Source organism: Rhipicephalus sanguineus, chromosome 10 (genome assembly GCF_013339695.2).
Source record: "Rhipicephalus sanguineus isolate Rsan-2018 chromosome 10, BIME_Rsan_1.4, whole genome shotgun sequence".
In the NCBI taxonomy this organism is placed as follows: domain Eukaryota; kingdom Metazoa; phylum Arthropoda; class Arachnida; order Ixodida; family Ixodidae; genus Rhipicephalus; species Rhipicephalus sanguineus.
In genome coordinates, this window is record NC_051185.1 from 78,795,539 (window position 1) to 78,821,306 (window position 25,768).

Genomic DNA, 25,768 nt, shown 5'->3' on the forward strand with positions numbered 1-25,768 from the left:
AAAAAGAAAGAACTTCGTGAGACGTACCGCGCAGAAGACAATACAATCGGTGATTTCTCAAGGTGCTGTAAACCTCGACGATCATTATTTGGCTTTTCAGGAAAGTCAATAATTAAAAAGCCAGATAATCAAGCACAATTAATGAGCTTCTTAAGGGGAAAATAAGAAAAATAGCATGAGTTAGGAGCTTATGCGAGTAGTACGCGTTCGGTTCGATTCGCTTCCGACGTGCCTCTCGTTTTTAAAGTGCTGGGTGAAGTTAAGCGGCGACCCTGTACATTGGAAGAGTAATGGGATTATTCCACGTTATTTAAAACCCTCTAATAGGCGCCTTTAGCTCGTCGGGGGTTACATTATTGGATTGTCCTTTTATATACTATGGTTAAACAGGTAAGACATAGAGGACGCTTAGGTGATCTGGCTAAAAGATTGAAAAAGAAAAGCCGCAGAGATTATTCGTAGCATTGCACCGCGCGATTGAAAGGTATTTTCGATAACAGCATCTCTAAGGAATTTGACTTTGCAAACTAGACGGTGACAATTTTACCGGGCATCAAGGCTGGCTCCTTGCCACAAAATTATACGCACTGCGTTGGAGAATTTTTTAAATGTGATTTCTGGAAGTTTTATTCTGTTCTAATAATTTTACTGAACGGGTAAAAATACAGGTATTTCGCAGGGTATTCAGTTCAATTTCATTGCTAAGTTCCGTGTTCCTGTCACCCGTTTTTTTTTTCGCTTGAATATTTTCGTTCTGGTCAGCCACGATGATTATTTTACCTTGAAATAGCTGCAGTCCTCTTGCTTTATGCCATTTATGCTTAGAAACACAATGAATTACGGGATAAATTTGACTTGCCAAATGTTTTTGAACCCCGGGCAGGTGCTACAACAAGAAGCGGATGACATAATTCCTTGCTCTGACACACCCATGCCGCCGATGTCCCACAGGATGAGTTTCCTCCCCATCGACTGTGTAACTTGCCGAGCACCTGGCAGGATGTGCGGTTTCACCCATTCCACCCCCAGGCACACAGAGGGAGCACACCCCTGCATCCCAGTGCCACGGCGAATTCTCGACTATTTCAAGAAGGCTGTAAAGGGTTAAAGGGGCCCCGCAATACTCTTTCAAATATTAATCGAAAGAATTTATTGAAGGGGTTTATTGCCTCAAATCGACTTCCGCAAAAATCCTTAGAATCTGTCAAATACGAGTGGAGTTACAGCGATTTGTCGCACGCCAGTTGGGCTAGTTGGTTGTGCATACTTGAAATGAACGGTGCGAAAAACGGACGGCCACGGAAAGGAAACACACAGGACAAGCGCTGACTTCCAACTGAAATTTTATTTACAAGAAAGCATGTTATAACTGCTTGCGGTAAAGTTAAATCTGGAAAAAAGAACAGAACAAAAAACAATGATAGAAACCAGGCAAAAGACTAACAGTCACAGCTGTCAGCTGCGCCCGCCCCTGCATTCTAAAAAACCCAGCTCTCTGTCAGATAGCAAAACCGATGGCTTGGTAACGCAACCGTTCTTTTCTCGTGTCATCTGCGCAGCTTCACTGATTACTCGTGCTTGCTCATCCTTGTTCCTATCCACAACAGTGGTCCCTTGAAACTGCGGCGTGCACCCACATGTGCTGACGTACAGTGCCAAGAAGTCATCGTTGCCGCTGCGTACCTTATTCGCGTGCTCGCGTAAGCGCTCGTTCAGGCATCTGCCCGTCTGGCCCACGCAGCACGCCCCGCAAGACAAGGGTATCCGGTACACCACTCCTTGCACACAGTCGACGAACTGTGTTCTGTATTTGACAACACATTGTCTTGCTCGTCTCTTCACGGGACAGGTCCTGTTCGCCAACTGGGACAACTTGTCGGGCGCACTCAAAACAACTTGCACATTAATGCGTTGCCCTATTTTCTTTAAGCGATGGGACACGGAGTGCATGTACAGGATGACTGGCACTCTGTCCCACTTTTGAACAGTTCTTTGTTCTGTGTCGCCAGTTATCGTTGGCCTCTTATTCTGTTAACCCGGTTCCAGGCTCTACCTTAGTAAGAGTAGGGGTGTACTCCGGACAGAAAGAACTGCCACCTTTCTCTTTGCTTGGGATTTCGGCGCGTACTCCTTCCTTGGAATTTCGCTTGCTCAAAAATTCTGTGTGGGAACCCGCAGTAGCTCTCACGTTTTATTCTGTTTCCTCCGAGCTTTGAGGCATTGTAGTTCCACCAGGGGACACGACGTTTGCTTGTCGCCTCGGCTATTTCCGGTATACATTTAGAAGCAGCTTTTTGATAAAATCCGTAAAATACTGAACAGCAATGCCAATACTAAAAAGACATGTCCCCGCACGAGATATTAGAAACTTTATTGAACTCCTGCCAATTGGCTCTGTCAAGCTTCCACCGAGGAGCCTGGGGTGCATATTCATTTTTCTTGTTGCGTTTTGAGGAGTATTGAGAAGTGGTCATTCTCATAAGTGTCTTCCCAGTTTATGCAGCGGCCGTGCCCTAGCCCAAAGTAACAACTTTGACAGTTGTTAGTTCGCACTCGTCCGGTATATACCAGTGCGTTCTCTTCGAGCGTCTTTGTGCTTGAGCGGCGGGCTGCAAGTTTCGAGCTGCTTGCCGTTCTGCTTGTGACATTCTAAGTTGTTGCTATCGCATTCATTGCTTCGCCTTTGGAGCGAAACTGTGACTTTTTCTTTATCCGCATACCATTGCAGACTGTCGCCGTACAGGAGAATAAAATGTGAATGGCTGGTAGTGTGGCGGCACCTGGCGGAGTAGGTCTAAACCAATACGCACGCTTCGCCTCAGCTGCCAGACGGCGCACTGCCGCGCGCACTTGAGCCGTTGAGTGCGCTTGGGTCGCCAGCGACGTCTGGGTGTTCATGAGTTGAGCGCGCAAGGCAGCGGTGAGGAGGTGGGTACATATTTAATTTCCCGTAGCTGCCTTAGTATACGGTGCGTTGCCTAATTTTTGGTGCGAATGATTTGATGAAGCTGTAGCCTAAATGCTGACAAATTTTCGAAACAAAAAAAAAAAAAAACGTTCCAGGGTCTTTTGCGGTAGCGCTCATATGAATTACAAAGTTTACATAATGGGTACAAAAATATATGGCCTCATTTCAACGGCTGCTCGCCGGTCTATGCATTGCCTGACGCATGTTTTGGCGGTGGGGCTGCTGCAGCAACTGGCATGTCATGTGCTCAACCGCAAGTTGTTCCACCATCATATGTTCACCATCATATGTTCACCATCATATATTCCACCATCATATGCCCTGCCCGATCTAAAGAACCTGGAATTTGAGGCGTTTGATGAGTGCGGGAATAATGTTCTTAGTTTATAATTTCGATGCGAAGCACAAAGTGCGAACAGCCAAGAAAGATGAGGTACTGAATATGTGATCGTCAGGCTAGATAATTTCAATGAATAGCTTACTTCCTACTGTAAGAATGCATTAGGCGTTTCAGGAATGTTTTGAAGTTTACGAATGCTAAATTTCGAAAAATGTGGGACACATTAAAACTTTGCGAATGACTACATTCAAGAAGAAAACTTGAGTCACAAAGACCTATGTTACGTCATCGCAGAGTGTCTGCCCACGCACTAGGGTCCTCTCGCTGCCTTTCCAACTCACAGCTTTCATCAAGCTTCTGCGACAACTTTTCTACTTAATGAATCAATAAATCAAAAAATCAGTAAATCGGTGAAGCCTTATTTTCAGCCCCAACAAAGGGACACAGCAATAGATTTTGATGGATAAGGAATCGTGCTTCCAACGCGCGCTATAATATGGCAGTGTGGTACATTTGATTTTAGCAAAGGAGGAAAGGGAGGATTCCTATGAGAGAAAGTTGAGCTAGTCCTGCGGCATTCATTATAAACGAAGTTAAGGCGGGCAGGCATGGACGTAAGAAAAAAGATCATAGATTTCGTAAGTCAATTCTGCGCTGCCTACTGCACAGCACCGTGTACTACAACCGAAAGGCTTAAGCTTCCAAATTTGTCTGCACTACAGGGGCACATTGTCTGTGACGTCAGCCTACAGTCTATGACTGTCACGTGCTTGCGGCAAAAAGGTTAGGAATTCCAGTCCGCATTCACCTTTCTTGACATTCCAGTGGTTCGTTACGTCAAAGGCGAAGAACGAAAAAAAAACGCAAAAGTTAAATTCGTCGCGCAAAGACCTTTCGAAAACAGCTGCGATGCCGGACGCGAGCAGAATTCCTGCGTGTGCTGTCGTGTTTCGCGTCGTTTGTAATCGAGACCCATAGATGGGCCCATCTGCCTCCGGATGCGGTGGTTCCCATCGCGAATAGGATTCAGATCGCAAAGATCACGCACCTATGTGGGGTTTCGTTCGAACTTTTCGCTCACGTGCATACGTCTACGCTTCTGTGAGCGCTCGTTTTCTGAAGCGAGTACAATTGGTTTGATGCTTTCCCGCGTGTGTATGATTCGATACACAACTCCATGTTATTCAAATGGTCAGCTACCGTAGTTCTGTTGCTGTGGCGTAGCGATGCCTAGTGAGAGCACGTCGGTACGATACTGTCTGACGTGTCTGCATTCTGGTGGAGTCGGAACGCTGTAGATCTCCTGTGCCGTTCGCTCGGTGCCCGCTAAGGAATTCCAAGTGAACAGAAGGTGATGAAATTGTATAGCGTACGCTTCCGATGCGGGAGCTGACTGGCTCTATTTCTAGTGCCAACGGGGGATCCACCGATATTTGTAATGGGTAGAATACACCTACCAGGCGCTCAGCGGTTCATCGTTACTAACCTCGAAAGTTGGCTTTATAGAGATATGTGCAGGTCTCTGGACACACCTTAACCCATCACAGCCTTCGTGAAATAGACGAGCATCCGCCACTGCTACGGGAGGCCGAGCATTGCTGCCTCCGTGCACCTGCTGGTGTAATAGGTACAAGCGCGAATCCGGCCGGTATAGCGAAGTACATATTCGATTGGGAGGACACTTACCCTGTGGGAAATTTGTGTCATAGGGCCGCCAGACGTAAAAGTTATGTCATTCTTTTTCGTTGTTGTTGTCCCTGCCCGGGGCTCAAGAATGTTTGGCAAGTCAAATGCCAGTCATACTTTTCTTTATTGCGACATAGACTTGCCCTTAAGGCATAATATTTTGTGTGTATATGTGTGTGGCGACACAATCTGCGCAGCCACCACGCAACCTACACCTCGCTATCATTTCGCTCGGCGTGACACGGCTGCACGATGCGCACCACAATCCGATAAGCCACAGCGCCGAGCAGAATTATCCGAGGCATACGTCACCGGCGGCGCCTACAAAACTCGGCTGCAAGCTACCAAGAGCCTCCTTGTTTATCTAACAGCGAGCGCAGCATCGGCATGTTCGCCCCGCTGCTACTAACCCGTTAATAAACCCTGTTATATTTCATGTTGGGATGCTACGTTCCTTCGGCACCGCATCCCACATGTGTATTAGATGTGAGTCGTAAGACCGCTGGTGTCTATGAAGTGAAGCAGTGTCTTGTGGAATCTTGTCATGTATCCAGCGGTCATAACTGGTCGTGTCACTCTAGCGAAGGCCGGCTTGCAGGAGGTGACGGCAGCGTTCCGACTGTAACCCTTGACATCTCCATATAAGAGAGTATGCATCTGCTTGCATCACTGAAAATCAGTATGGACACTTAGCACCTAGGAGTAAAGGCGACCTGTTTCACGTTGAGAGAACAGTCGGTCGGTGTAAAGGCCACTCCGGCTTGAAGCCACCTAAGCACTTCATTATGTTACTGAGACTAACTTTCGGATTAATTTTATATAATAATACGTGAAAGTAACAAGAATTCTATGCTTTGTATAAGGCAGTTCGAAATGTAACCACCGGGGAACACAAGAAGGCGATAATATACAGTGGCTCGTTAAGTGCACTAAAAGTTCTACATATGAAATCTGAATGTGAACCCCTAGTTGGCGATATTTTAAATATGATCGTTCGGAATTGCGAGGCTGTTTCTCTCCCTTTCTGCTGGGTGCCCAGCCATGTTGGGATGCCTGGCAACAAAAAAGTAGATAAATACGCCTCCTTATCTCCACTCGAACCAGTTACAAAAACGAAAATTCCTCTTAAAAACAGCCGGCGAAGAAATCGTACAGCTTTGTTTGATGAATGGCAGTAGCAATGGGACTTGTGCGCAAATAATAAGCTTTACTTAGTAAAACCCGTACATGGAGAATGGAAGAGCTGTCGGCACCAAGAACCATTTGTTGAGGTCATTTTATGCCGACTCCGAATTGGTCACACAAACCTGGCACACAACTTTTTACTCACAAACGACGAACAGACAACCTGTGAAAAAGTCACAGTTTCGCCGCAAAGGCGAAGCAATGAATGCGATAGCAACAAATTAAAAAATTGGCCGCGTATCTGCGTGCTTCGCTGCAAATGTCGTGTAAAGACGATAGAAGAGGCGCTGTGTGAGATATGGACGCCATCTGGCAATACGTCGGGAAACATGAGTACTGTGTTGCGTGCTGGTAGTCCCGGCGCAGCAGCAGGCGAAGACTGGCGGTGACCAACGCGACCGGCGGGGACGCCAGCCAGCCCGAAAACGCGGTTTGGCGCGAAGCGCTGAAGCAGAGAAACGTCCGCACTCAACGAGTACTCTCCACACACTCTTTTATTTACACGTCGCCTGGGTAAAACAGGAACGCCAGAGCGGCGCCCACAACCGGCAGCCTGAAGGCCGCCCACAACGCTGCTTTTTCATTTTTTAAATATTTTTTTCACCTTCTTGGCCTTCTTAAAACTAAAGTTTTTCACCACCAACCCATGGCATTCGTACAGTGCAATACAGAACCGAAACCGAAACACAACAATGAGCTCGTGCGAAGGGCACGGAGGTAGGCAAATTTCAGCGCAGTCGCATTTTCAGCTTTGTTGAAACAGCGCTCACTAGACGACGAAGTAAAAGAAGACACAGGACAGGCAGCGCCTGTCCTGTGCCTTCTTTTACTTCGTCGTCGTCTAGTGAGCGCTGTTTCAACAAAGATGAACGCATACCAACTCGCTCAAGCTTCCTTTCTTATGCATTTTCAGCGCAGCTTAAGAAACTAGGGTCCTTAAAATTACGTATGTATGCATTTTCTATTAAAGGAACACGCCACCTAATACTTACCTAGTGATGTTGCACCTCAGATATGCATGATATTTACATTTTGATCGACAACGTTCACAAGTATGAACAGCCATACCAGTTCAAGACGGCTGGCCCTTGGGCAAGTGGTTCAACTTTGGCCGAGTGGCTGAATCGAGGGACGTGCCGACAAACAGAAAGACAGACAGACAGAAAGACAGACCAAAATTTCTGCGTTTAAGTTCCCCAAGAAAGACTATCGTCTTTAAAAGTCACAAGAAGAGCACCAAGCAGCTCGATACATGCAGAGCGCCCATCAAGCGCAAACGACTCACAAAAAGAACACACACGGAATGACCACGAACTAACAACGGCAACAGCTCGACACTTGCGGCGCGCCGCGCTGCTCAAACACAACGAAGGACGCTGGAAAAGAACGCACAGGTATACACAGGCCGAGCGCGAACTAACGACTGTCCCAGTTACTTATTCGTGTTTGAGCGGCGAGCTACAACCCAACGCTCTCAGATATTTTTGTTTTCTTGAAAACTGCGGCGCGTGGAGAGGCCCCTCCGCGTCTCTTGCCGCGTGGTGGCGTTCGACGCATTGTTTAGCCGGCGTTCCACATCGCGGGTGGGTGCAGAAATGGGTCACTTTATAGCGCACGTGTTAAGGGCAGTTTCCAAACAGAAGCAAACTCTACAAGCATTGCTTTAAAGCGCGCCCTGCGGGCAATCTCGCGGGTGAAACTGCACACGTGGAAGCGCCTCCGAGATCTGCATACCACCAGCGTTAAATAGTGTATAGAAATAGCTCGGCGTTAGTATTCTACACAACCGGCGGCGCGTGGCCGAGGTGTATGAAGCGGCGTGCTGAAGAGCGAACGGTTGCAGGTTCGGATCCCTGTTTCGCACTTCGAAATTTTTTTCTTGTGAATTATTTTTCTTTGTTGGTTTTAATTATATATACATACATACACATATCCGTGACCTGACGGCGACGGCAAAAATCCACCGAGTGTCCATATAATTGCTATCGCAATAAAATGTCAAGAACCCTTAACAGTTGTACACATCCTACTCACACGTCCCCACACTGCTACGCAGAGACGACAATATTCCGGCCAGCTATACAAACACACGCCTATTCACCCTGCTCTACTTCTTAGAGATGATCCGCTGGTACCAGTGGCATGGGCAGAAATTTTTCCAGGGGGGGGGCACACCCTTGATCTGACATGAGATCCAGGCAGGTAAGTGAGTGTCATTTTGTGGGTTGTATCCCATGGGAGCAAGAAATTTCGGGAGGGGGGGGGGAGGCACGGGCCCGGTGTGCCCTCCTGGCTACCCACTGCTTTGTACCCTTGTCTGCTGTGCTGAAATTTTTAAGAGCACGTGCCTTTTTGAATAAGCTGTAAACGGCATCATTTCACCGTTCATTACCTATCCCCTTGCGTCAGGCCATGTGTGGCTAGATGTAATGCTTGATACCACTCGCTTCCCCAAAGCAGGCACAAAGTGGGAAAGCGCGTCGCCCATTTTACACAGTGAAGTGTGGTGTGTACAAAGTTCTTGTGGGTTACAGTACAGAAAAGTAGCTTCTTCACACGTAACTTCTTAAATTTGATAGCCTAGATACTAAGTTTTGTGGGTCACATTAACATGATGCCTAATGCGTCCGTCCTCTGTGTCCTGCAACAGCCTTGGAGCTCCGAATATTTGAGCACATGAAAGTGCTTCATGTGCAAGAGCATCAACATTTTCTTAACATCCTACGTGGAACGGGATCCACTGAAATTTCTCCTCAAGTTCCTTGCTCATGAGGTGCCTTAACATCGCCCGAGAAAGCTGTGTAGTAATAGGCCCAAAAACAATGTAAGTGTGACAGAAAAAAGAGCCGAAAATTTCTATGACAAATTTCATGTAAATTTACTGTAAAGAGAGCTGAATTTTTTACGCGATAAATGCAGCGGTCGCACAGCAGACACATGCATCGACGCTATTTTGCATGTTGAAAGGTTCTGAATTCGACCGTGCACGTGAATGCCTTTTATATCCTACGATAATATGAACAGCGCAAAGTAGAACTTCACAGCACCTTATATTCTGCGATAACATGAGTAGTAAGACGCGCCACTTAACCGCTCCTTGTTACTTTTTGAGAACGCTCTTTTAGCTTATGGAAATGCTTTTATGGATTAAAAGAAACAATGAAGTACATACGGCGAATTCAAGACCAACGTGTCGTTTTGAACCGGTACAGAATATTTTAAACATTTAGCTAAGGGTCTTTCTGTTTGTTATATTGAAAAAATTTAATCTCTCGTGTATCTGCGCAGGTTATGAAATTGGTGCGCATCGGGATGGGTACCATACGGCGTTAATAGAGAGTTTTAGTTTAGCACGCGCAACGGCCTTGCGCACGCAACGGGTGAGAGAGAGCAAGACTGCGCATGCGCTGAACCTAAGAGAGGTGCGTGCGTTTGCGCGCGCAAGAGATGCGCACGCTAGATCTCGGCGCTTACGTTGCGCCCGCTACGGCCGTTGCGTACCTTACGGGCGCTTCTCTCGCGAGATCTCGACCGGTCGAGACAAGCAAAATGGCTGCGTCCGACAGCAGCACAAGCGGCACGGCGGTCATGGCAGCGAATAAATCCCGCGTCCATTTCGGAATTGCCCTCGATTTGGAGCTCCTTGCCTACGTGAGTAGCTTGAATGCGTTCGCGGACCCAGTGCAGTGGACAGTGATCGCTGCAAAGATGCAGGAGATATTCGATGTCGTCGAGACTGCAGTCGCCCTTCAAAAGCCACTGCTCTCGGTTTGTGAGCATCAAATCGTCTATCTCTTCCCATGAAATAGTGGCCAAAAGGCGCTGATTCGAAAGGATGCTGGAAGGCATTTTTCCTCCCTCGCTGCTGCTCGCCTTGTAGAAGTCGTACCAACCGTCACCGTTCACCACAGATCACCTCAACAAAATTTGCGCCATCGTAAAATCTTGCCTTGTCTCGTGCCTTGACTTGTGTCAACTATGATCGGATATTGTAGTTTATTTCTTAGCCACTAGATGGCGCAGAAAAACACGCCGAGACGAAGGCGCTGACGCCTAGACGCAGTCCACGTTTCGGTTGTTGCGTACGGTAAACTAAAAATGTAGGAGACAGCCTCAACTCTAACGTACGCAGCGCGCAGGCCGTTGCGTACGTACAGGTTTGCGCGCGCTAAACTAAAACTCTCTATTTACTGGATGGGCCGATGGCGACCGCGGAAGAACTAAGGGTGGTACACTTAGTACGCGACCCGCGCGTCATCTGGCTGTCACGTCAGCGACGCAAATGGTGTCGTCCTAGATGTGCCAGCGCCACCGTGCTTTGCAACGATATGAAGCACGACCTAGACGTCTTCGAGAATATTACTCTGGAGTTTCCCGGCCGGGCGATACAGGTGACATACTAAAGTGCAATTGCGACTACAGCACTGGCAAATATGGGCCAGTTAACTAGAGGAGTAAGAATGGGGCGAAACCCATTCGGCAGGCATTGTCATATCATGAATGTTAATTTGACAGTATCCCTCAAGAGAAAAGTATGTAACAGCTGCATCACCTACCGAGCGCAAGCCTGGAGACTTGCGAAAAGTGTTCAGTTGAAATTTTGGACGACGCAGCGAGCCATGCAAAGAAAAATGACAGGTGTAGCCTCAAGAGACAAGAAGAGAGCAGTGTGGGTCAGGGAACAAAAGGGTGCTCAGGACATATTAGTCGCTATTATGAATGGGCATGGGCCGGGCATGTAGCGCGGAAGGCAAGATAGCTGCTTCTCAGTAAGCGTAACAGACTGGATTCCAAAGCGATAGAGAGAGAAGCATAAAAGAAAGGCAGGGGGGTTAACCAGGGCTGAGACCAGAAGGCTACTCAGCACTGGGGTAGGGGGATTAAAAGTTAGAGAGGAGAGAAGGCAAGCGCCCGAGGGGGAGGCAGAAAGTTAGGTGGGCAGATGAGATTAACAAGTTCGCTGTGATGCCGTGGCCGCAGGAAGCAGGGGACCGGGTTAACTGGCGAAACATTAGAAGGCCTTTCTCCCGCAGTAGGCTTAGTCAGGCTGATGAAGATGATATGCTAATTTTTAGCATTGCCATGATGCGTTGCATGAAGCTGCCCGCTTGCGCTGTGGATGATAGGTCATCGAATGAGATATCGCATCACCCTACTGAGCAGTCGCCATAGTTGTGCGAGAGCAATTACTGAGAAAGCAAGATGCTATTACCGATTCTAACCTTTATTGAAATTTCTTGCACAAGTAACGTCCGACTCGCCGCATATAGTTCATCTGAATGAGCAAACCTCCACGGTATGCTTCAGACAATTCCAAAAACTCACGTTCATGTTGAGACAGAAACATCGAACATACTACCCTTGAAGAAAGTTATTCTATCAAAAGTAGTGTCGGAGCGCTTTTTTTAAGATTGATAATTCGACAAGTTAACTTGTAGTATTATGTTATTCCAATGTTAAATATCGTTTAACGTGCACATTCGACTGGTTCTTGCTTTCACAGGTGCGTTTCGAAGACCTTGCTCTGAACACCCTAAACGTTACCTCGGAGATGTACAACGCACTCGGACTGCCTTTGACAACGTCCGTTAGGCAGTTCATCGATTGTCACACCCACGAGACAAACGTCAAAGTGCAACGCAACGCATACGCTACCTCCAGAAACTCCAAAGACGTGGTCAACGCCTGGAAGCGACAAATTAGGCCCGAGGAGGCTTTGCACATCCACTGGGCCTGTGGTCACGTGATCAAAAGGCTGGGTTACGAGCTCTGACGTTCACTACCCACACTGGTAGCTTACCACGTTATGTGTCGTTCTGCTAAGTTCTGGGGAACCAGTTTGATTCGTGGCCATGGCAGCCCCATTTCGATGGGGGTGGAAGTAGAAAGAGCACACGCGTACTTAATTGTTCAAGGAACCCCTGGTGGTCGAAATCAATGCGGGGTCCCCTACTACGACGTGCCTCGTAATTATATCGTGGTTTTGGGGAGGTAGAACTGCAGCGATTAATAACTCTGACGTTCAGAGTGAATAACGTAAGAGTTCAGAGTCAACAACTTCTGGAATCTGAAATACATGTCGGTCAGTTCCGTCAAGCAAGCATTTACCAGGCCACCTTAATGCCCATATTAGGCTACTAGGACATTCTCGTTGTGGTGCCACAGGTCGCTCTATAGAAAATTTCTTTTTATATTCTGGTACGGTTGCTCTGAAAAAAAATAATGTCACAGTATCGCCGCAAGGGCCAAGCAATGAATCGATAGTGTGGCGAAGCCTTGGCACTGTTTAATGGGTAGTGCTCTCCAGAGGCTTCTAGTGGGCCGTTCTCTTCTGAACGCCGCTCGCGCTCGGAGTCCGTGCTTTTGCCTTGACTGTCGCCACTGCGTATTGCCGCTGAGTGCCGTCCAATAAACACATTAACAAAAGCAACGAATTGGAATGTTACATCGGCGCAGGGGCGTCTGCGCGAGCAAGCGTTTGGTGAGAAGTGTCACCACGGACTCGAGCCAACGGGGTGTTTCGACCGCCTCCCACGCCTATTCGTGCGTGGCTCTGCCGTGTCCAGGGAAAAGGAGATACTGGGGACTGAGCCGACGCCTTGTGATTGGACCTTTAGTGCCCCCCGGCACAGGCAGCATGCCCCTTTGGCCCTGGCTTTACACAGACGGCACCCGCGGATTGACCAACCCACGGGAAATGGGAAATGTATGCGGAAAATTATACCTAAGAATAATTTCGTCCGGTTGTTGTTGCTGTTGTACTGACCCGGGGCTGAAAAAACGTATTGCAAGTCAAACGCCGCTCCTAATTTGTTGGGTTACAGAGTACACTTTGACAAGGCAACAAGACTACTAATACGTCGTGGTTCAGTAATGGACGTAAGTTGTCAAAAACAATTGCGTTCAAAACAAGGAATTGAAGAATGAAATTGAGATGAACACTCTCCGAACTACTTGTGTTTTTACCCATTCGGCAGAAGAAACTAGCACTGATTACTATTTGTGGAAGTCACATTAAAAAAAATTATACCCTCGCATACCCTTGTAGAAAGGACTCAGCCTTGATGCCACGAAAAGCGGTCGCGGTGTAGTTTGTAAAGTTCGATTTCCGAAAAATGCTGTAATTGAACGTACCTTCTAATCAAGCGCAATTCGGTTATGAATCAGTTCTGATTTTTCTTGTCGTTTTGTAGACAGATCAACTGAGCACCGTCCATGACTTGCTTAACAACAGTATGTAAAGTGAGAATCGAATACTCATTCCACGCCACGCCGAGCTACGGAAGTTTATAAGAGGGTGCTAAATAACGTGGATTCATCGTATTAATAGTCCCATGTACAGGGCGCGCCGCGTAACTTTAGCCAAAACTTTAAAGGGGCCATGAACCACTTTTCCAAGTAATGATCTGATGGCCTCAGTATCGCAGTTTACTGCCTCCTGAATCGATTGCCGCAAACATTTCTCGAATCCTTTCAGAACGAGCGGAGTTACGGGGTTTTGGCGCACGCTCTCAGCGCGTTCTCTCTTTTCTCGTCCCAACGAACGCGCTAAAAGCTACACAGGGAGGGATGGCACGGGGGAAACATGTTACGTCAGCGCGCGTCGTGAAACGCGATCTCTCTCCCGCTGTGATTCGCGTGCGTGTGTATGGCTACCGTGTAAAGTTAGCAGACTGAGGAGTGCGGCACCGACAAGTGACGGCACCCTGTGGCAAGAAGCGCATCTGATCTGAACGCCGCTCTCGATTTATGTTGGCTATCAGCCAATGAGGATGCTATGTCTATTGCGACGTGGAGAAGCAGATACGCGACGTCAACCGGCAGACGCTCCGCCCAATGACGAGAGTGAGAACCGGCCTCTCTTTGAAAAGAGGGCGCCTGAGAAAACAGCAACTTCGCGCTCCGCTTGCAGCCTTTACACGAGGCGCGCGACTGCAATATTTGGCTGGGCAGTTCATAGCCATGTCAGCTTTCCGCAGGATGTGTTTTTTCAACAAGCCTAAGGGGTGCTTCATGACCCCTTTATAGGGGTCTGCTATCGCGCTACTCTAAAGTGTGCAATCGGGTCGCCTGCAGGGTATTTTGGGCGCTTTATCACCTCGGCAGCACTCGGCCGAGAGCATGCGTTCCCGCTGTCATCAAAGAAAAGCCAAAAGTCCCAATGCCAGCAACCAGTTGAGAATCCTACTTTCATATATATGAAGTAGGGCCCCCAGTGGGCCCACAGTGGCCCACTGGGGGCCCTACTTCATGTATGATAGCAGAGAGAGGAGACAATGGAAGGCAAGGCAGGAAGGCTAGCTAGAATATGTGCAATGGATAACCCAGCTGCACAGACTTCGCTGCCGGGCTAGTTGATTCATAGCCTTAAATTCAACCAAGGTATATTTTATATAAAACCCGAGCTATATTTTACATCCCTTGCTGCCCTACATGTGAAGGGGGGGGATGAGGCAGTGAAGTGATGAGAACATATTGACACAGGGTGGTTTCAAACTACGCGCCCAGGCCGATTTGTGCGCCCTCCCAATTGTTTGTGGCATACGTGCGAAAGAAGGTAAATGTGTGGCCGAGAGCGCGTGCCTGCTTGACCCAGGCCAGAACAGCTGCGCGCGACCCGCGCGGGACACAAGCAGAGGAAGAGAAGAAGAAGAGGTGTAGCTTGAGAGCTGGCAAGAGGACTCTTCTCCAGAGCTGCTCAGAGACTTCCGTTTTAGTCATCTCCTGCTTCCTTCTCGGGCACAAGTTCGCCCAACTCGCTATAGTTCACTAAAGTGTGTTTTTTGAACTGTGCGTTACAATATCATTTCAAATCAGTGCACGCACACTGAGCAAGGGCCGCGTATCGACGCCCACGTGTTTCAGTCTGTGTCCTTCATGTGCTACAGCCCAACTTTTGCATACGGACTCCTAAGCAGATAAACTGTGAGGCACTGCTCACGAGAACTTCGCCCTCGTCGAAGTCCCCATTCAACCAGCCTAAGACACGCAAGTGCTCGGTTAATTAATTATTAATTAATTTATAATAATTGATAATAATCATTATTATTTATCAATTATTTATAATTAATTAGTTTACAAGTGCCTTACAGGCATCGCAAAGGCATTTTGTAAGGGGGCTCGATACAAATTAAGAACAAATTTGGTTAACATCAAAGCCAGCAGGAAAATGCAGAACAACATCAACAACAGCAAAAGCATGTACAAGTACAAAACTACTCATGTGTATGTCACATGAATAGGCAAGTTTGAAACACATAAAAGAAATACAACAGCCTGTTGGACAAAAGAGTTACACAGCAGTCCGCTGTTCAATGGAAACATCGCAGCGCGAGGCGGCCCCTCAGCACCACTGCTGGCTTGCGGCAGCAATGAGTTATGCGCGGCGCAGTGCGCGCGATGAGTAGTGCTCGTTATCGTCGGCTACTGTCTGCTGCTGCGCTTCGGTTAGAACGAACCGTCCACGCGAGGAAAGAACAATGCGCACGGCGCTCAGTGCGCCTGCGCAGAACTCGCTGCAGCCACCGGGCGGCGGTGGCGCGGCCGCCAATGCGATCCAATGTTCCATTTACCAGCGGAGCGCTGAATATATCCGCCTCGGCGGCATTCTGTTCTGCAAATGAGTGTACGCGCTCAATTAGTTCGAGATTTCTTTTTCGCGGCATTTTCGGCGTCGACGAGCAGCGGCGGCGGCCTGGACGAACTGAGGTCCTAAAATGTCACCAAATACCTGCGAGGCAAAAGAAAATACATTTGAGGAACATCTGACAAGTGTGTTTGGCGAAAGAGGTTTCGTGAAGATATTCTAAAACACTTGAATGGTACCGGAGACAATAATTTAGCAAGTAATTGGTTTCTTCGAATGATGACCACTAACACTCGCTTCAGATTATAAAAATCACTAGCGTTGCCTTTCTTTCCTGTTTTTTTTTTTCGTTGAGTTACCCAGTTTTACGTTAAATGTTCCCAGACTTATATCAGAATTATTCTTAATCGGATGACTTGAAAAGGAATCGAAATAATTTATTGTTTTAGGGATGACAATTTCTTAGACTGATATGTACTAACGTTGGATGTCCCTTTTATCGCTCGTCAAGCTCGCAATCAGGGGTGGCCTTATCACGAGTTAAGTCATATTGACAAAGGATTGTGCGTGAATAAACCTACGTCCATTTCCCAAATGGGCGTCCGACTGATTTACTACAGGCTCATATATTTCGCTAAGAACTACGAACGCATCAGTAAAGAAATGCCGCGACGTTTTTTATTGTTATAACTATTGTTAAAATTTTACAGCTTCTGTCCACTTGTGTCGAAAGTGCATTGTACCCAACGCTTCCCAATCCGTTGGTGTTTCGTTTTAAATTTTTGGTCGACGTTAAGACAATGACATTTGTAGGATGACAAATATTTCTCGGAAACGTTCTGGCGTGACGTACGAGATTCTTTTTTCGTTCTTTCTTTTTTTTTTTGAGCAGCTTGTACGTCATACAATAAAGGTTGTCCTACGAAGCGAGACTTGAATAGCCGTCTTTTTCTTTGTTCTCGTTTTTTCTTTCTAGTGTCGGCGATAGGTCCTTCGTTTCCGGTCGTATGATTTTTATCAGTGCGAAGAGACAGTTGAGGCAGAAACTCTCTGACTGTGTGATTAGCGTACATGACAAGCGGATACAGCAAGACCCACGCAAAAGGTAAGCGACTCGTTAAAGTTCACCGCACGAAGCTCTTCACGTTGGTGCGCCTCTCCGTTACACACGCTTGCTTCTTTTCCGTCTACGGCAACGTCTCGTTGCGCGCAAAGTTCAAATTGATAACACCACCCCACGCGTCGTATGTTCTGTGTTCGATTGAAAGTACAGCCGCGGCCACGTCTGTGTAGAGCACGCGAGCAGCCGGTTTTTGCTCTGCGGGGCGACACCTTGAGGCAGTTTCGGGCTCTGATGTGGTGTGTCAGGAGCATGCGCCGCCTAGTAGTCAGTCTGACCACGTCAGAGCCCGAAACTGCCTCAAGGTGTCACCCCGCAGAGCAAAAACCGGCTGCTCGCGCGCTCTACACAGACGTGGCCGCGGCTGTACGTCAGCGCTGCCGAAGGTCGCGGCTTCCGCAGGCATGAAACATGCCGGCCGTCTCTGTCGCGCGAAAGGCTCATGGAGATGTTCGGGACGCGGGGTTGCGTGCCTGAGGCAGCAATTGCGTGCTTTAACCAGCCAGACGTTGTCGCCTGCGGTCTCGCGCTGTATCTTAGCAGGCGAACAGCCGACGGCTCATACGTGTTGTGTTGTTATCGCAAAGTTTGTCTCGAAGCCATCGACAGCATGATGCAGCGGCCGTTGCCTTACGTTGAGGAACCGTTGGATTAAAGCGGCGGAGAAGGCGCCCTGTGACGAGTGGCCGTACCATTGTGAACACCATATTAACCATGGCAGGCCCGTAGCCAGGAAATTTTTTTTTCTTGGGGGGGGGGGGGGCACTTGCTGAAAACCTTGACATTGAGAAAAACAGGTATTTTTATTATTTATTTTCGGTAAAAACACCTACTTCACCAAAATTTTTGGGTGGGCCCAGGCCCCTAGGGCCCTCCCCCCTGGCTACGAGCCTGCACCATTACAGCAGGAAGCTTCATAAGCCTGCCGACTTTGTTGACACAAAATTTAGGCGTGCATATATAGGCCCCCTATACATAGACGCGCCCTACATTCACTTTCCGTTATATGATGTGTGGCCTGCTCCCACGTTTCCCAGCCTATGAGAGTGACACAGCTAAGAATCATTTCTGTTTTAGTTTTCTGAAGGGAAGAAGACTCCTAAGCAGCGGCGTACCTACAACTCTCCCAGTATTACAGGCTGCCTCCGGTTGAAGGCTGTTGATATCGGTTGTGTATACGTCTTTTACTCGAAACAGAAGTCTGGCTTACGTCTAGAACATACGGTTTTTTAGAGAACGCACGGGTATTGTCATTGTCAGGCCTTTTACCACTTTCAAAGACAGCTAATGATGTGCTACGTGTGTTGACGCTACTGTATAACATTTTTCGGGCAGTAAACATTCATAATGAATGAAATTTCGCTGAACAGAAGATAAACACGTCATTTTCATTCAGATTTACGACGGTGTAAGAGCACTATACGTCGTAAGAATGTGCGAGCATTTAAGCACAAATTTTGAAGGTATGTAAGTTTTGTTTATTGGTGCTACAGCACATGGTTCTGATAGCCTCTTTGATAGGTCTGTCTTATTTGATAATGAAGTTTGTAACGTCGCTCTCTGATTTCAGCATGGATTCGACTGCTGTCGCTGCTGGCTGCAGTCCTATTGGTGACGACCGTCTGCATCTACCGGTATGGACTAAATTACCGTTATCCGCTCCCTTCCTGGCACATCGCTACCCAGGATATTCGAAAGAACAGTGCCGTTGACGGACGTAACCATCGCCGGCATTCAGAAAAAGTGCAACCGAAAAACGTAACGACATCCGTCGACGTTCTCGCAAGCCCAACTCCGCTTTCGACGCAATCGGAACGTGTGACCGAGGTCGCTCTGAAACATTCCTTTGCTATCCAATCTACAAAACCCTCGAAAAGTGCAGAAACAAGCACGAGAGCTGCCGCCCCGATCGGTTCTAATGTTACAAAAACCCACTTAATGAAACATCCAGCCAAAGATAGTGCACACGACGATGCTAACACTACGTCGAAGTCCGCGGCTTCGCGGAGCAAGACAACCCGCGCGCCTCGCACTAACATTACGAAGTCCATGAAAGCCGAGCTACTGAAGCAGTTCGCAGTGACCTACCCTCAACAAAAACCGTCGAAAGTCCGCAGGATACTGGAAGTCGCTTACTTCCGTTCGGGATCCTCCTTCCTGGGCCAGCTGCTGTCGGCGAATCCTCGGACATTTTACCACTACGAGCCACTAAGGACGTTGCCCGCAAGTTCCCGGCTGTACGGCAGAGAGGCCCTTCGAGGCCTCGAGTACATCACGGATTTCTTCGGCTGCGATTTCGTCAACCATTCGGACCAGCTGCGGCTGGGCACGAAGAATCCGCACCCGTTTAGGCAGAACACTTTCCTGTGGAGCATATGCAAGGGCGTCAAACGAGTCTGCCTTGATCCTGAGTTTCTCAGCGCTGTTTGCAAGACGGCGCCGATGCAGGTAAGTCGACCTTGTAGAACACGCACAAGACTATTTTTTTTAAAGTGGTTTGTTTTGGTCACGCACATCGCCTTCCCTTCTAAAAGGGTCGCGGAAGACTGCAGAACAAGTGTCTTCGTGTTCGCAGTGGTGGTGGCTGTCATGATCTGGGGTAGTCTGGAATACATGGCTAGTTACCTCTCGAAGAGAGCCTTAGATTCGTTAATACCAGGCGCGCAACACCAATCGTTCATGACTATTGTGTTTTTGCAGAAAGGTAACGTGGGGCCGATAATTGCTTTTCTCATTGCCACGGAACCTTCAGGGAAGAGGACATATTCGAAGCTTCAGTGCGTAAGATTTCCCTGGTGGTTTAACCCACCGAAGGGAGGTTGCATTCCAACGCTTAAGTGTCGGAGTTACGCTCACTGAGTCTGCAACCACCTCATAGCCGCGACAGTACCCTGGCCCCTATGGTGAATCACATCCATACTGTGACACCACTATCCGGAATGTGACAGTGATGCACTTGCTGGGGACTTGCTTAGGTCTGCAATTAGGCCATCTCGCCACATCCGTGCAACAGGTCTAAGGCCTGGACGTCCACCCGGCATTCAAAGTTGTATGCATGGGCCATTTCATCGTTCGCTGCTAGATATCTTGCATAAATCAAATTTCTTCGCGGCTCTTTGATGTAGTATTTTACTATGCCTAAGACGAAACTACTGCAATAAAAAATGTCACAGTTTCGACGCAAGGGCGAATCAACGAATGCGATAGCAACAAAATGGAATGTCACACGAAGAACGGCAAGCAGCTCGAAAAGGTTCCTGAGTGCAAACGGGTACTAAAGTGCTTATTTGGGCTGCTTGGTGCATGCACATAGAAAACGAGAAACAGCCTGACGAGAAGGACCAGAGGACAGAAGCGCACAGCGCTTAGTCCGTCCCTTCTCTTGTCGTGTTCTTCGTACTGTTTGTCGTTTTCCATAGACAAAAGGGTAGCTTTTTCACGAGTAAGTTCTTAAAGTTTATCGACTTCATTTAGAGCATGGCGGATCACCCTACAGTGAAATTGATTACGTCCTCAGTGTCCTGCAACATTTTTGGAGCTTCGAATATTAGGGTACATGACAGCGCTTCATGTGAAAGAGCGCAAACTTTATCGTTTCCTTCGCTTCCTACGTGGTACGGGACTTATTGAAATTTCACTTCAGATACCTTCCTCATGATGCGTCCCATTACCGTCATAGAACGCCGGTACGGGGCCCCAAAAACAGTGTATGCAAAAAAAAAAGAGGTGAAGATTTTTATGACAAATTTCATTCTTAAACACGACTTTACGTCTTTTACCGCGGAGCTGTTTAAACTCGGAAAAAGATCCGTCTACCGTGAACAGAAATTACCTTCATCATGAACCGGCACGCGCTCTGTTCTTCCTCTTCGCCATCTTCATCTTCCTCTTGGCTCTCAGAACACGTGTGTCAATTTGTCCGGCGTGCGGTTCAATAATTCTGAATTGTGAGAGAACGAGCACAAAGAGAGAAAGAAAGTGAGAAATTTTTAGAAAAAAATTTGTTGGTGAGGCGGCATTCGAACCCGCGTACCCACGGTGCGAAGGCGAGCGTCGTAACTACTCGACTATCCGGGCTTTGTTTTCTTTGATAACGACTATCCAGGCACACTGGCAGAGCACACCATAGCATTGTATACTATAGTAAAAAAGGGGTTGGAAAAGGAATTGAGGGTGAGCAGAAGAGATGTGAGGATGAGAAGGAGGGTAAGGAGGAGGGGAGAGAGTAAAGCATAGCATAGCCTTGTATTGTGCAGTATAGCAAGCAAGTGGGAAAGGTAAGTGAGGTTGACGATGAGGGAAAGGAGGTGGGGAGAGAGTAAAGCGTAGCGTGGCCCTATATAGTGCAGTATAGCAATGAGGTGGGTAATCGAAGAGGGGGTGAGGAGGGGAAGTAGTACGGGAGTTGGTGAAGCACGGCATAGTTATTTTTACTCTAATGCAGCAAGGGTTAGGACAAGTAATTGAGGATGAAGAGGAGGGAAACAAGGACTGGAACGGCACCAACTCTGCTGTTTAGTTTCCTAGGCGCTATTTTGAATACGGAAATGTTCGGAATTCGACCTTGCGTGCGAATGCCGATGATATTCTGCGATAATATGAAGGGTGAAAACTGCCATTTCATAGCTCCTCATTCTTTTCTGAGAATGCTCTTTTAGGCCATGGAGACACTTCTTTTTTTTTTCTGAGAGAACGAAACGCATACACTAAATTTAAGACAAACATGCCCTTCAGACCTGTAATATTTTAATAATCTTTAAGGACATTTGTGATGATCTCATTGAAAAACTCATTTATCATGTGTCTACACAGGTTATGAAAGTGGTGCGCATCGGCATGGATTCCGTACGACGTTATTTGCTGGATGGACCGATGGAGATAGCGAAAGAACTAAGGGTGATACACCTGGTACGCGACCCGCGCGCCGTCTGGCTGTCACGTCGGCGACGCCCGTGGTGTCGTCGCAGCGCTGACTGCTCCAGCGCCACCGTGCTATGCAACGAGATGAACCACGACCTAGACGCCTTCGAGAATATTAGCCGGCAATTTCCCGGCCGGGCAATACAGGTGAGAAATCAAAGTGCAATTGCGAACACAGTTACATCAGTTATAGGCTAACTTTTAATGCGGTCATGATGCTCTGCATGAACCTAATTACATGAGATACCGTCGACCTGCCCGAGTGCGCTGCGGTTGATAGGATAACGGTTCATGTTTGCCACGCGGGTACAAGAAACCACACTAGTTATTTAATTAGTAAGAGAATGTTTACTGCAACATTTCATGCCCGATCAAACTGCGATCCCGAACTATGTGTAGCCCCTTATCTGTTACAATGCTATTCCTATCAACGGTTCGCTTTTCTATGAAACTGCAAATTTTTTTTAGCGCAGTGATTTGCAGCTGTCATGTAAAAAATAAAGCTATCTGTTTTTTGTAGACTTTAAGCCGTAGTAATTCTTATATCTATGGAGCCATTTTCCACATATTACCAATACAGGTAGCATTTACGGATGAAGGAAAAAACTTGAAGCAGAAATTCCGTACTGAGGAGTCGCCATAGTTATTTTGATTTTCTATTTAGTAAGGCAGAATTGGTGTGCGAGAGCCGTTTGTAAAAGAGTCGCTCGTGAATCTTATTAGCGATTCAAATATCGATGTCAATTTATCGCACAAGTAACGTCCAGCGCGTTGCATTGCTCTTCATAATGAGCAAACTTGCGGTGTATGCTAAAGACGATGCCCAAAACTCCCACTAACGTTGAGACCGAAACGCCTAACATACTATCCCTGAAGAAACTTACACTTTCAAAAGCGCTTCTAAACAACTTTTTTAACAATTTATGGCTTCACAAAGATTCACATGTAGAACCATGTTGTAAGAATGATGACAAAGCAAAGAGACAGTGAAGCGAAGGAAGGTATTGAGGATATTATGTGTTGTCTTAACTGTGGTGTAAAAATTATGATATAAATGTAAAGAAATTAGTTGACGAAAAAAACAACATGCCACCGGTAGGGACAGAATCAACCACCTTCGGACAGTGCGTCCGATGCTTTACCAGTTGCGCTAGAGGGGTGATCATCCTCCCATCCACATTATTAAGTAGTTATGTACATGTAAACATGGGGCTGTTAGCAACAGAAATACCCAATAAAATGGACGTGAGGACAAACGCCGCCCTTGCTCCGTTGGTAGAGCATCGGACGCGCTATCCGAAGGTTGTAGGTTCGGTCCTTACCGGCAGCAAGTTGTCTTTTCACCCAATTTATTTTGTTCACATTTACATCATAATGACTGCACTACAGGTACAGACAACAAATAGCGCCCCTTATACCTTCCCTGGCTGCACTGCCTGTTGTTTTCTCTGTTATACACAACCTAATGAAACTATGTCCTTGATCAATTCCCCTTCTGTTGTATATCATTTAACGTCCACCTTCAGCTGGTTTTCGTTTTCGCAGGTGCGTTTCGAAGACCTTGCCCTGGACACTCTAAACGTTACCTCGAAGATGTACAACGCCCTCGGACTGCCTTTGACCATGTCGGTTGGGCAGTTCATCGAGTCTCACACCCACGAGACAAACGTGAAAGTGCAACGCCACCCTTACGCCACCTCCAGAAACTCCAAAGACGTGATCAACGCGTGGAAGCGAAAAATCAGGCCCGACGACGCTTTGCACATCAACAAGGCCTGTGGCCACGTGATCAAAAGGCTGGGTTACGAACTCTGACGATCATTACCCACAGTGGTAGCTTAAGACACAAGGTGTGGCGCTGCTAAACTCGAAGGCGCGGGTTCGATTGCCGACCGCGGCAGCCGCATATTGATGAGCACGAAATGCAAAGAACACGGAATTTAGAGCACTTTAAGGGACGTATCCCAGTTGGTCAAAATTAATATCGGGTCCCCTACTACGGCATGCCTGCTCCTAATCATATCGTGGTTTTGGAAGGTAAAACTCCTGCAATTATTAACTCTGACGTTCAGAGTGAAGACTTGACAGTTTGGAGTGAACAGCTTGAGGAACCTAAAGGGCATGCCGGTCAGTTCCGTGAGGCAGCATTTACCAGGTGACCTTAATGCCCATTTTACGCTACTGGGAGATTCGCGCTGCGGTGTTAAGGGTCGCACTACAGAAAACATCCTTTTTATATTTTGGTCTGGTTGCTTTAAATAAAATAATGTCACAGTATCGCCGCAAGATTGAAATAATGAACGCGGCAGCAACAAATTGGAATGTTAAAAAAAGTAAGGGTAGCAGCTCACCTCATTTGCATGCGACCTGGCGTAATCGAACAAAATGCCGGCGTACGCAAACGAGGCCGCTGCAGTGAGCGAAGTGACCTGTGTGCTTTTATCGCTTCAACACAAACTGAGCAGTGAGAGCGCAGGACGTACAACCGTACGAACTGTCTGCTGATCCCTGTCAAGATATGGCACGCTCGCCCGGCCACTCAAAGTACGAAGTGTCTGCCAGAGCGAAGCATTGTCCCCCTCCGCCCCCCCCCCCCCCGATTGGCCTTTCGCACGGCGAAAAAACGGTCGACGAGTTTGCTCTCCGCTTGAAGCGCGATCGTCAGATGATTTCACTCGCACATAGCACATACGACACGCGCGGCTAAGTTATCGCCTTTGGACTTTACATGGAACCTCTCGGCGACAACGACGGCTACGGCAGAAATGTCCCTGGAGTGACCATATGACTTCTACAGAAAGAAAAGGCCAGCCTTTTGTAGCGCCACACGCGAGTTGTATTCTTCAGCTGTTTTAACGACGATTTCTCCGAAACTTATCTTTTATCTTGACTAAAACGTAATAAAAATCCTTTGTGGAAGTGATCAGTTCATTAGAGTACTTTACTTAACAAACAGCCAGTTGCGCTCCGCAGTTTCCCCTTTGGGAAAGTGTTCCGGGCTGCTTCAAAGTGCTCCAAAATATTCAAGTCTACTATGGATGATAAGCGTTCCTTTTTTCATGTAAATGATTTTATGGCGTCCCTAATAGATTTTATTCTTTACGCGGCTGAGAAGGTCATACGTCAAGGAAATTGACTTTACTATTTCCGTCATGTACATTCGTGACAATTACCCGAGATTCATTCATTCACAAAACTTTATTAGGACCCCGCAGGGGCGTCTGTGGAAGCAGGCGTTTGGTGTGTAGCGACACCACGGACCCGAGCTAACGGGGGGGTTTCGACCCCCTCCCACGCCTAGCCGTGCGTGGCTGTGCCGTGTTCGGGGAAAAGGGGATCCTGGGGGTTGAGCCGACGCCGGGTGCTTGGACCTTTAAGGCCCCCCGGCTGAGGCAACACACCCCTTTGGCCCTTGCTTCACGTAGACGGCACCCCTGGGCTGACCCACCCAGGGGAAATCGGCGGTCGCCTTTTCCTATCCCTCCCTCTGATCTTTTTCTTTCATAGTTTCTTTCCTCTCTGTCCTGTCTCCTACTCCCTTCAGTTACTTCCCTGGTTTCGTAGGCGGCCTGGGTTAACCTTGTGCAAATAGCCAACCTCGGTCTATGCGCATTTGGTTATAGTAGCGGTGTACGGCTGGCGTCTGCATGTTTTCGATTCAATGAATCTTGTAGCGTCCCCATGTTGGGCTCCGTGGTGGGTGGCCGCCATCGCTGCCGAATCCAATTCCATTAGTATGCATAGAGCATTTCCCCTCATTAGTGATCGTGCCGCTTCAAAGCGCGTACGCACCGAAGACCTGACATTCCTTAGCCGACCCATAGAAGTATTCCCACACTATCATGTGGTACACAGCGAGAAGACCGACAAAACAGCATGAACCGTGTCCCCTTTCATAGTATCAAGATCACTGACAGCCACCTTAGGTGCTGGCTATAAAGTTACAAAAATGGCAAGTGGAGA

General features: G+C 47.7%; 1 protein-coding gene across 1 annotated transcript; it reads left to right on the forward strand.

Moving 5' to 3' along the window:
* The first annotated feature begins 18,492 nt into the window (after nt 1-18,492).
* Nucleotides 18,493-24,878, forward strand: LOC119406514 (carbohydrate sulfotransferase 1). The gene is made up of 3 exons (XM_037673254.2): nt 18,493-19,333; nt 21,698-21,952; nt 23,351-24,878. Exons 1-3 carry the CDS (start codon nt 18,824-18,826, stop codon nt 23,618-23,620), a joined length of 1,035 nt encoding a protein of 344 aa, XP_037529182.1. The 5' UTR covers nt 18,493-18,823; the 3' UTR covers nt 23,621-24,878.
* Nucleotides 24,879-25,768: the final 890 nt, after the last annotated feature.